Genomic DNA, 12,743 nt, shown 5'->3' on the forward strand with positions numbered 1-12,743 from the left:
TGTTATAAACAATTTTATGCCAATAAATTCAACTTAATTGAAACAAAATATTTGAAAAACACAACTTACCAAAACTAACTCAAAATGAAATTAAAAGTTGGAATACCTCTATATGTATCACAGAAATTGAATTTATCAAAACCCTCCCCCACAAAGAAAATTCCAAGCCCAGATTATTTCACTGATGAAGTCTATCAAATACTGAATAATGCTGCCAAAGTTACAAAAATGTTTTCAGAAAACAAAGGAGAAAGAAACACTTCCTAATTTCTTTTAAGAGGCCAGGATAATCCTGAAATAGTAAAACTTAAACAAAAGTTTATCAGAAAATTAAATAGCTATATTTCATTATATTGAGGAATTATTAATTTTAGATATAATAATCATAATAAAAGTCCTTATATTTTAGAGGTACATAATAAAACATTATAAATAAAGTGGGATCATATCTAGTTTTGCTTCAAAATAATCTTGGTTAGGGGAAGAGTAGTTGAGGGAATAAATAAACCAAGATTGACCAGAGTTGATAATTATTGAAGCTGGGTGATGGATTCATGGAAACTCATTATACTATTTTCTCTACTATTGTTTACTCTCAAGATTTTTCATAATATAAAACAAAAAATAACTACAAAATGATTAAAAGACATTAAATATATAAAACAATAAGTTCACAACAATAATTTAAAAAGAAAGTAAAACAAAACAAAATCATTGAACACCAAGTTGCTAGGACATCAACTTACTATTTGAAAGGGATAAATAAGGGCAGCGATTTAAGCACTTATCTTGCCATTCTGGTATGAACTTTATTTCAGGGTAACCAAATGGTCCTGAAGGATGTAAAAAAAGTTTTTCTGTAGAGAATTATGACTAATAGAAGGAAAAATAATAGCATTAGAGAATAATCATTTTGTAATTGCTAGTGAAATACCCAATTTATAAAATGGTTATAAATGGATGGTAAAACAATTTGGTGAAGAATTGATAGAGAACCTTATGATACAGGGTCAGCCCATCACCACCTGAAAATAGAAGGAGCCTAGGGCATGAAGTGGGCAGTGAAGGAGAGCTGTCCAACCAAGAACACCTGTGCTGCTGTGTAAGTGAAAAATAAATCTTTATTGTGTTAAATCACTGTAATATGGGTTAATTCATTATAAAGGTGCTTACTTTAGAAGTATATCATTTATATATATTAAAACACATAAGCACATAATTGTATTTCAAAGATACATACATATCCAAACACATACTGAACACATTGAAGTGTGTGTCTGGGTCAGGGAGAGGAATGAGAACGGGGATCAGGGATTAAAAGAATAAAATCAAACAAAAAGTCACCATGCTCCGCCAAGCATGGTTTAACAAGGAATAAAAAAATAATAATTTAAAAGAGAGACAACTAATCTACTCTTTGTAGAGAGAGCTCAGGCTAGTGTTAGCCAGTAATTATCTTCTACCTTGAGGAGGAACAAGGTATGATTCTGGAGACGAGGCAATGTTGAAGACACAGCCTGTTGGAACCCTCCATGACATTCACCAGGGAAGTCTCAGGTCTGAAAGGTTCCCTAAACTGAGACTTTCTCCCAAGTATGACCTTCGCTCTCAACTCTCTTTGGTAGTGATGCAGGAGGCATTTGCCATTCTCTAGACATGGGGCCTGGGCTGGCTAACTCCCCTTGGCACCACCTCTCACTCCAGGCTGAAGGAGGCTTGCTACAGCTGAGAGGCTTGTTCTGGGCCTGGGTACATCTTCCTGCCCACCCTCCATCTCTGCTTGAGGAGGGCTGAATAATGGTCCTTCCTCCAAAGATGTTCAAGTCCTAATCTCCATAATCTAGGAATAGTTTACCTTCTGTGGCAAAAATGACTGGGAAGATACGGTTAAAGTAGGGATCTTGAGATGGGGAGATGATTCTGTTATCACAGTGGGCCCAATACAAGCACGGGGATATATAATCACAATGTAATCCTCCTGGTAGGAGACAGGAGAATCAGAGAAAGATGTAAGAATGGAAGTAGAGGTCAGAAAGGCGGAAACTATGTTGCTGGCTTTGACGATGGAGGAAGGGGCCATGAGTCAAGGAACACAAGCAGCCTCTAGAAGCTAGAAAAGGCAAATAAATGGACTGCCCCCTAGAGTCTCCAGAAGAGGTTACCGACACTTTTTAACTTAACCCAATGAAATTGATTTCAGACCTGTGACCTCTAGAACTGTAAGATAACACATTTGTGTTGTTTTAAGCCATTAAGTTTGTGACAGTTTGTCACAGCAGCCATAGAAAACGTGTACACTGGCCCTGCTGCTGGGCCGCATAACCTGTTCTCCTAGGAGAGTAAGGTCTGTGAGAAGGGAATGGGGAATCAGGGAAGATTTCCTGGAAGCCTCTGCAGCAGACTGACCTAGGTTCATAGCATAGTTCATTTATAATCTATCTGTTAATAATGCATTATTTATAGTGTTGCTGAGAATGGAATAATACTTTAAATTTCCTATTCCTAATTAACCACTTTTTAAATTATAAGCCACGTCTCTTCCTGGGTTTACACACATTTATTCTTCTACTCTGGTTGCTACTGAACACCCAGTACGTGGCTGGCACCACGCACAGAGCGAGCCTGAGTCCACTGCAAACTCCAAACACTTCTCACCTAAGCTGCCGCTGAGCTCCCGCTCAGTCCAGGGCTCAAGTTCATTGCCCCATCCTAAATGCAGGCTCTCATACCTGAGCATTCACATAGTCTCACGTCTCCTTGATGGACTCATCCCAGCAGCATCACCTCTTACCCTCTCAGATGCTGTTTCCACAGCTACCAAGAGCAATCTGGCCTCTGCCTTTACCCTGACCCTGACAAAAGTCTGCAGCCCACTTAGAGGATAGTATGCTCCCTCTGATCATATTTTCAAGACTCCCTTTTCATCTCATTCTTTTTTGTCTTTCTGCATCTCTCTCCCTTTTCATGTCTTCTTCTTTGAGCTCCTAAACAGGTCCTCTTCATAACCTGGAAAGGTCTAAACTAACAGGAGAGCTAAGCCTTAAACAGCCAGTACAGAAGCAGGTAGAAGGGACCAAGGGTGTGTGTTTACCAGCTTCTCTGGGAGTGAAATGAAATCTAAGGTATTGAGACGGGATATCCAGGTTACCTGGAGTTCCCAGGCAGCCCCACTCACCCACCTCTCTAGCCTCTCAACACCTTCAGATGCCTATCCAAACTGAGATAAATCCCTTGACTTTGAAGCTTCCAACTCCTCGGGATCCATTTGAATTTCTCTCTCATCTCCCATCCCTATCCCCTTCTTCTAATGTCCAGGTCTGTAATGTTGAGTTCTGATCCCATGATGTTGGGCCTTCTCACCCTGCCTTCCCAGAAAAATATCTGGTCCAGGACTGATTTTCCTTGTATCCCTGGTCCGGATTAATGCACCCTTTACCCAATTCTGGTCCAAGAGTCTCTTTCCTCAGAGTCTGTGGCTCTTTCTGCAAACACCAAGCTGCCTTTCTAGGACAAGGTAAGAACCTGAATGTTAAAACAGGGAGAAAATTGCTTTCAGATCCTCTGGGCTTGGATGATGTTGACAGGGTGCGGTGGGGGAATGGTCTGGTCAAGTGATAGAACTTTGGTGGACAGGCAGGTAGGCAGGTGATCCGGGTTCTTTAACCTGAGGATCCTCAGAGTTACCACAGGCAAATCTGGGGTACTCTCTGCCTTCTCTAGGCCTGTCTCTCTAACATGTCTGTGCAATCAGAGGGCTGGTCTTCATTAAGGCTCTTTTGAGCCTGAAGGTTTCACCCAGCTACTCCAGCAATGGTGCATAATAGCCACAAGAGGGCGGACAACCTCTTCAGCTTAGAAGTTTGTAGATTAAATGAACCAGCAAGCTTAAAAAAGGAACACAAGGGTTTCAAGCAGAAAGGTAGTTACCCAAAGTTACCACAAAATGGCAACAGGGTCAGGGTACTGGGAAAGGGTACTTGAATTCCCAGCCTAAAGGAAGTCAGCAGCCCCGAGACCAAGAGGGATGGTAAGGAGAAGAAGAGACTTACTTATATTTGTAAGTGAGAGTTACTTATATTTTTAAGAAGAGACTTAACGTATATTTGTATATTTTGCTGGTGGGCAGCAAAGAAGAGACTTACCTATATTCTTTAGAGATTTCAATCCCTTTGAGAGGAGGAAACATGGTCTTTAGAGGACAGCCACAAATCAAATGTATTGCCCGAAAAGGATCTGGGTGGGGGTTTCAGGATAAGACTTGAGCAGTTTATGGGAACTAGAGATGAACAACTTGGCTTCTGTCCCTTCCCTAGCATAGAATGAAAAGTAGAGAAACTGCAGGGGTTATTCTAGGATTTGAAGATTCCTCAAATCAGGAAGTGAAGTCGCTTAGTCGTGTCCAACTTTGCGACCCCATGAACTGCAGTCTGCCTGCCTCCTCTGTCCATGGGATTTCCCAGGCAAGAATACTGGAGTGGGTTGCCATTTCCTTCTTCAGAGGATCTTCTCAACTCAGGAGGGCACAGCAAATAGGCAAGGATCACCTGACATCCTTTTTTTCTCCTTTGTGCCTTCCAATAATCTATTAATAGTTTCAGGGCCCAGGAAAGACAGGGACCAACATAGGGGCAGTACCTGGGGTTCCCAGGGTTAATTTCCAAGGCCAAACATACTCTGACATCAGTCATAGCCCTCATCTCCACCCTCGCCCTGGGCCTGTCCCCTCCCTGAGCCCCAGGTTGGCAGCTTCCCTGAGTCCCTTCTTTGGTGTAACTCACTAGGGCCCTGGGACCCAGGACCAGAGCCAGTGCCCCGCTTACTCTGCAGTCCCAGGAGTCTAGAGCTTGTTCTAAGAGAGGAAGGAAAGCAGTCTTTCCCTCCCACTCTCCCCCTCCCAGGATGCGGGCCCTAAGACCAAAGAGCCTCAGTCTTTCTCTGCCACGCCCCGCATTGTAACCCAGACAAGGGGATTCCTTGTGTCCCAGCCCCAGGCCAGCATTTTAGTGTCCAAATGATGGGAGGTCTGGGGCAGGATGGGGGAAGGGGAATCACAGGATCTGAGAAGATATCTCCCCCTTTTGGAGATTCTGCTACACCCCAAGCTTCTCCCTCTGGCTCCCATCAGAAGTTGAAGGACTCATCTGCATATTAAAGGCCTGAGGCTCAGAGTAGAAACTGAGAAGGTGTGGAGACACAAAGGCTGAACCTTCTGGCAGACAGATTTGGAGCCAGAATACAAGAATGGGGGCAAACCAGGGACAGAATAAGACAGGGGACTATGGCAGGGCAGGCCAAATAGACTGTTGAGATCTGTAGGTGGAGGCCCCTGCCAGTTTCCTCCCTAAAAGCAGAGAAACAGGAGTGCAGGCACCAGACAGGCAGGTGTCAGAGAAGAAGTGAGAATCCCTGGAATAAAATGAGAACTCCCTGTTTAAATAGAAAGAACCTTTCTGAGAAGTGCAAACATCTGACTGAGAAACTTTCCTGCCAGGAGGGTAGTATACTCCCATTCACAAGAAGGAATGGTAGGGAGAATAAATAACATGGTCTCACTTAGCAGCAGGGGCTCAAATACCCCTATATCTATCATCACTAAAAGACTGGTACAAAGGAAAGGCTAATCCATCCTGGCAGGAAATGACATCACTCACCAGACAGGAAGGGGTGGCCCTACCAACCCCAAAGGCTTCTGGGAGGGCCAATCCATGGAGGTTTGGCCCTGAATGTCCATGTCCCTCCATAGTCCTCCATATTGGCCAAAAGTGGGGCTAAGGCTCCTAGAAGTGGGTGAGGTAATCAAATCCCAGTCCCTTCATCAGTGATTTCATAGGGATGCCAAACCCTCAAATCCTTACCTAGTTGTGGGGAAAGGAGAAGAGATACTATCACACCTGGAGCCACAGGTCAAGCCTCTAGAGTCCACGTATCTATGGAAATAGCTCTAGGGACCCATTAATTGAAGGTTAAAGGCAGAGCCTCCCCAGGGACCAGAGGGATGGTAAGGCCAGGTTTCATGGTAACTGATTTCAATGTAGCCTCTTCCTAATTCCAGACAGAGGGAGAACAAATTCAAGGGAGACCAGGGCCCAGTGAGTAAAGAACCAAAAGAGTGGAAGAGTTGTTACAGGAAGGTCACATCATCCTGGCACTGGCCCCAGTACCAGTGGGTCTCAAAGCCCAGCTTGGCACTCTCATCCTCTGGCGGCTCAGGAGATGCACCTTGCAGCCCCTCCCCTGGGGGTTTCCACACGGCCCTCAAGCTCCCTAGCCTGGTGGCTGTCAGGTCCACCTCAGTCCTGGCCCTCTCCCCACCAGGTATAACCTTCGCCCAGTCCATCTCGGGACGGGGAGCCCCAGGCGGGCCATGTTCATCCAGCTCGCTGGGCGCCACTGTGTCCAGGAAGCTGCCGATGGAGACACTGTCCAGCCGGTCGGTGGAGCTTGTGTCTGGCAGGCTGTCCCAGCTGCCTCGCCTTGAGCGGCCTGGGCTCCCGCCTGTCAGGCTATATTGGCTGCTGGTGAGGCTGCTGCAGTGGCTGGTCAATGTCCCCCTCTCCTCCAACAGCCAGCGCACCGCCTCAATGCCCTCATTCAAGGTCACCAGTTGCTGCAGGATCTTCACGTCGATGGCTCTCAGGTAAGCCTAGGGGAGTGGGAGAAGAAATCAGTCCCAGGTTCTGGGCCATGGGTTTCCCCAGTGTTTCTAGAGGCCTCTACCTTGTAATCCAACCAACTATGCTTGACTTTCAAGAACCATGTAAATAGAATGGTTTGGACTGTAGGCTTTAGAAGCAGAGAGATTGCTGCTTAAAATCTCAGCTCTACAACTGATCAGCTTTATGACTGTGGGCAACTTTCTTGCCTTTGCTGGGCCTGGGTTTCCTTGTCTGTGAAATAGGTTTAAATGACTCACCTCACAGCGTGGTTGGGAGAGTTTTGAGATGTTGTCTATTAAGTATGGACCACTGTACCTGGTATAGAGTAAGATCTCAGTAAATAATATTAAAATCCAATCCTACTGAGATCGAAACTTCACAGATAGGATATTTACTACTGAACCAGTCCAGATTCACCAGTAAGACTTAGAAGCAGTCATCCAAAAAGTTGCCTTAGAGGGGACCAAGTGTTAATTGGGAAACAGATTGGGCCAAACGGAGGCATGAGCTGGGGGCGTGGCACAAAGAGGAGGCTAACCTGGCCCCCCAGTCCCTTTGGGGGGTGGCAGTAGGCGCTGTGGGGAGGGAAGGGTTGGCTAGAGCTTCCAAGGGTCAGAATCCTCCTGGCTGGGGATTTGGGGCTTCCCTCTTCTATACACCAGTCTCCCTGTCTGCACTGAGTGCCAGTCTGACTTATTGGGTAATCTCTACGGTCCTTTCCAGCTCAGATGCACTGAGTTATCTTCCCCAAGCACAAGTCTGAACTCGTCCTTCCCTTGCTCAAGAACCTTTAAGGGCTTTGCACTGCTCTCAGAAAACAGAATATTGGAATATTTTAGCAGCAGGTATTCAAAAGCCTGTCATAATATGGCTCGTGCTCATCCCTCTAACTTCATCTCTACCATATTTCCATGGGAATTCCAGGTCCTGCCACACATAACTTTTAAAATTTCATTTCATTTAGTTTCACTTTTAATGAAAGTAGTAGATGTACATAAAGAAGCAAATAGTTCTGTAAGCTTTGTTAAGAAAAGGAAGTTTCCCCATCCTAAATCCCACTTGCCAAAGACAACTATTATTAATTTTTTAGCTGTTTATTTTGTTGTGTGTGTGCCCAGTCACTTCAGTTGTATCCAACTCTGTGCGACCCTACTGAATGTAGCCAGGCTCCCCTGTCCATGGGATCCTCCAGGCAAGAATACTAGAGTGGGTTGCCATGCCTTCCTCCAAGGGATCTTCCCAACCCAGGGATCAAACCCATGTCTCCCATGTCTCCTGCATGGCAGGTGGTTTCTTTCCTGCTGAGCCACCAGGGAAGCCCATTTATTTTGGTACTTACCTTCTAATTTCTAAATAACTGCTTACTGATTTTTAAGTATTTTCTATTGACTTTGTATATAATAGAAGGTTAAGGATTTAACTCTTTCATCCTACTCCCTATATCTCTGCCATACTCACACCCTCCCCATTTTATTACAACATATGTAATAAAATTAATCATTCAGCATTTACCTTGTTAGAATTTGGAAATGCTACTCACAGCTAAGCCATGTGGTTTACTGTGGCTACTTTTCCTTTTTTTACAACTGTAAGTTTTACTTTTTAGATAATAATTATTATCCTTATTATTACTACTACTACCACAACTGTTTTGCTTAGTTTGGTATATTGTTATCAGTAAGTCATCCTTAAACTCTCTCCCAGGAGTCTGAATTTCCCTCTCAAAGCTTTATTTTTTTTTTTTTTATTGAAGTATAATTGCTTTACAATGTTGTGTAAGCTTCCACTGTACAACAAAGTAAAACAGCTATATGTATACATAGATCCCCTTCCTCTTGAGCCCCCCTCCCACCCCCAACCCCATCCCTCTAGGTCATCATAGAGCACTGAGTTGAGCTCCTTGTGATATACAGCACCTTCCCACTAGCTATCTATTAGACACATTATAGTGTATATATATCAGTTCAGTTCAGTTGCTCAGTCATGTCCGACTCTTTGTGACCCCATGAACTGTAGCATGCCAGGCCTCCCTGCCCATCACCAACTCTCGGAGTCCACCCAAACCCATGTCCATTGAGTCAGTGATGCCATCCAACCATCTCATCCTCTGTTGTCCCCTTCTCCTGCCTTCAATCCTTCCCAGCATCAGGGTCTTTTCAAATAAGTCAGTTCTTTGCATCAGGTGGCCAAAGTATTAGAGTTTCAGCTTCAACATCAGTCCTTCCAATGAACACCCAGGACTGATCTCCTTTAGGATGGACTGGTTGGGTCTCCTTGCAGTCCAGGGGACTCTCAAGAGTCTTCTCCAACACCACAGTTCAAAAGCATCAATTCTTCGGCGCTCAGCTTTCTTCACAGTCCAACTCTCACATCCATACATGACCACTGGAAAAACCATAGCCTTGACTAGACAGACCTTTGTTGACAAAGGATTGTCTCTGCTTTTGAATATGCTATCTAGGTTGGTCATAACTTTCCTTCCAAGGAGTAAGCGTCTTTTATATATATCAGTACTACTCTCCCAATTCATTCCACCCTCCCCAAGACTTTTAAACATATCACATGTTCTATCTATTCCCTCTTCTTCGAGGCAGTTTCTGACCTGCTCCAATCTGTCCCTGCTGCACAACTATCCTCCAGAGATCTATCTCCCTTCACTATCACCTTGGGGATTCCCTTTGCCTCTCTCTTGAGTTGGATCCCAATTCCTGGATCCCACATCTTTTTTATTGATTTACTCCTTAATGTATGTGTGGTGCTTTTCCTCCAGTAGCTTCCCAAGAAAAGTCTGCATAGACTATACCTGCATAGGAGGTATATTTGTTGAAGCTTCACATGTTTTAAAACATTGTTATTCATTCCTCACACTACTGACTGATTAGCTGAGCATAGAAATCTAGGTTGAAAATAATTTTTTGTCAGAATTTAAAGCATTTTTCCATCGTCTTCTAATTTTCAGTGCTACATTTAAAAAGTCTGATGCCATTCTGATTTATTGTATGTGACCACCTTCCCACTCTTTCTAGAAGTTTTTAGGATCTTCTCATGATCCCCAGTGTCCTGAATTATCATAACGATTTACCATTGTGTGATTTTGCTTTCATCCACTGAACTGGTCATTTGTTGGGCACTTTTAATCTGTAGGCTCATGTCCTCCAGTTCTGGGAGATTTTAATTATTTCATTGATGATTATATATATATATATGAAAAATACATATATATGAAAGCGTGAAAGTGTTTAGTTGCTCAGTCATGTCTGACTCTTTGCGACCCCATAGACTGTAGCCTGCCAGGTTCCTCTGTCCATGCAATTCTCCAGGCAAGAGTACTGGACTGGGTTGCCATTTCCTTCACCAGGGGATCTTCCCAACCCAGGGATCAAACCTGGGTCTCCCACATTGCAGGCAGATTCTTAATTGTCTAAGCCTGTCTACCTATACACACACACACACACACATTTTTGTTCTTCCTGGAAATATCTTTATTTGGATAGAAGGTACCCTGAATGGATCCTCTATTTTTTCTCTCTTCCTCCTCTTCCTATGTGTATTCTAGTTTGTGAAATATTTCAACATTATCAACTCTTCTATTGAGTTTTTCATTTTTTCCTATCATGTTTCTATTTTCAAGAGTTGTTTCTAGATCTTGGATTTCTTCTTCTTCTTCTTTTTAGTTGTGGCATGCAGGATCTTTTACTTGCAGCATGCAGAATCTTTAGATGTGGCATGCAGAATGTTTAGTGGAATCTAGTTCCCTGACCAGGGATTGAACCCTAGTCCTCTGCATTAGGAGTGCAGAGTCTTAGCCACTGAACCACCAGGGAAGTCCTTACATGTTTCCTTTTATAACTTTACATTTTTGTTCATGACTGCAATATTATCTCATCTCTTTAAGGATATAATTAACGATTATTTAAGTTCTTATCTCTCTGAATATCTCTATTCAAGTTTTTTCTTTTTTCCATTTAAGTCTATATAGTTAAAGGGTTTCATCAGTCTTATAATCTTAAGCTGCTGCTCACACTTCAGACTGGTCTCTAAAAAAGCTGATTGTAAAGTCGGTGCCTGAGGCTTGCCAACCCTGAACCTCACTAAGAGTTATTCAGTGAGGCTGTTCAATTGGGTAACGTAGGTAGTATCTTTTGTTTGTGTGTATGAGTGTGTGTTTCTCTTGGGTTCATAAGATTCACTATATTATACCCATTTAGAGAATATAATGTAAGCAAAGCTGCCATTATTCTGGGAGCCAAGTAAGGGAAAGGCTAAGAGGGGTATTACATAACATTTGGTATATTTTAATTTAATCCTTCTTGCTCTCAGACTCTGCTTCGTATCTCCCAATCTGGAGATCTTTGGTTTTATTATGTTTTAAATATATATTACTTGATAAGTGTTTATTAAACTATTCAGGAAATAAATGCTTCACTCAAACCAACAATGATAAGCCAGAAATAAGACCGAGTATTTGTACACTGAGAAAAATATAGCCACTGGAATTAAACAGTCCTAGATTCAAATTCTGGTTTTGCCACTAATGAGCCATATGAAATGGGAATATACTTTTCCTTTAAGCCATCATTTCTTCATGGTAAAAGAGAATACTCTCTAAAGGTTTATTAAGAAGTAGAAGGAACAGTCACAGGCATGGCATACTGTCTGACAAGTATTCACTAATCAATAAAAGGTAGTTATGCCTGGAGAAGGCAATGGCAACCCACTCCAGTACTCTTGCCTGGAAAATCCCATGGGCGGAGGAGCCTGGTGGGCTGCAATCAATGGGGTTGCAAAGAGTCAGACATGACTGAGCGACTTCACTTTCACTTTTCACTTTCATGCATTGGAGAAGGAAGTGGCACCCCATTCCAGTGTTCTTGCCTGGAGAATCCCAGGGACGGGGGAGCCTGGTGGGCTGCCATCTCTGGGGTTGCACAGAGTCGGACACGACTGAAGTGACTTAGCAGCAGCAGCAGTAGCAGCATGCCTATTATTATAATTAACTTATCTACTATGGCATAAGCACAGAAAATTTTGTACCTGAAATTATTTGTGTTTTTGGAAGAATATCCCAATGTGAATTCAATTAAACAAATGATTATTGGGTACCTGGATCTTCTAGTAATTACACAAAGACAACCTAGACAGCATATTAAAAAGCAGAGACATTACTTTGCCAACAAAGGTCCGTCTAGTCAAAGTTATGGTTTTTCCAGTAGTCATGTATAGATGTGAGATTTGGATTATGAAGAAAGCTGAGCACCGAAGAACTGATGGTTTTGAACTGTGGTGTTGGAGAAGACTCTTGAGAGTCTTCTTGGACTGCAAGATGATCCAATCAGTCCATCCTAAAGGAAATCAGTCCTGAATGCTCATTGGAAGGACTGATGCTGAAGCCAAAGTTCCAATACTTTGGTCACGATGCGAAGAACTAACTCATTTGAAAAGACCCTGATGCTGGGAAAGACTGAAGGCGGGAGGAGAAGGGGACAACAGAGGATGAGATGGTTGGATGGCATCACTGACTCAATGGACATGAGTTTGAGTAAACTCCGGGAGTTGATGATGAACAGGGAGGCCTGGTGTGCTGCAGTCCATGAGGTCACAAAGAGTTGGACACGACTGAGCGACTAAACTGAACTGAAAACAAAGATAATGGAAAAACTCTCCCTACTTAACAGAATCTTACAGTTTCAATAAGGAGATCTGGACATAAATAACTGAAGTACCATAGACTATACAGACTATTAATGATACAAGATAAAAGAGATTATATTCAATTATTTTATGCTGGGGACAAATAGATTAAAGGTAAAACCATTTAGTCCATGACCAAACTAAATGCATTAAACAAAACTTCTCATACTAAAAATGCTTCTCCTGCTTTATTTTCTCCTCCCTTCCTTCCTCTTTCCTCCCTTCTTCCATCCCTCTCTCCTTCCCTTTCTTCCTGCCTTCCAGCCTTCTGCCCTTGCCCTTCTTCCCTTCCTTCTGTTCCCTTCTTTCCAAAACGTGCATTTCCAGTCTTCTGTGATGATAAAGGAGTAGTGCGCAATTAGTTGCCCAGTTGTGAAGGGAATCTTAAAGAGTATG

The 12,743-nt window shown here is 43.1% G+C and overlaps 1 protein-coding gene and 1 non-coding gene across 2 annotated transcripts in view; both read right to left on the reverse strand.

The window, feature by feature from the left end:
- LURAP1 (leucine rich adaptor protein 1) overlaps positions 1-12,743 on the reverse strand; it is a 17,358-nt gene continuing 4,615 nt past the window's right edge. Inside the window, exon 2 of the mRNA XM_019957547.2 lies at positions 1-6,643. Within this exon, the coding sequence (XP_019813106.2) occupies positions 6,122-6,643 (522 nt within the window). The 3' untranslated portion in view covers positions 1-6,121. The remainder of the gene's footprint in view (positions 6,644-12,743) is intronic.
- Positions 10,408-10,480, reverse strand: TRNAR-CCU (transfer RNA arginine (anticodon CCU)). The gene has a single exon. It is a non-coding gene; the product is annotated as a tRNA-Arg (tRNA).

The sequence above is a fragment of the Bos indicus genome, chromosome 3, assembly GCF_029378745.1.
Source record: "Bos indicus isolate NIAB-ARS_2022 breed Sahiwal x Tharparkar chromosome 3, NIAB-ARS_B.indTharparkar_mat_pri_1.0, whole genome shotgun sequence".
NCBI classification, from domain to species: domain Eukaryota; kingdom Metazoa; phylum Chordata; class Mammalia; order Artiodactyla; family Bovidae; genus Bos; species Bos indicus.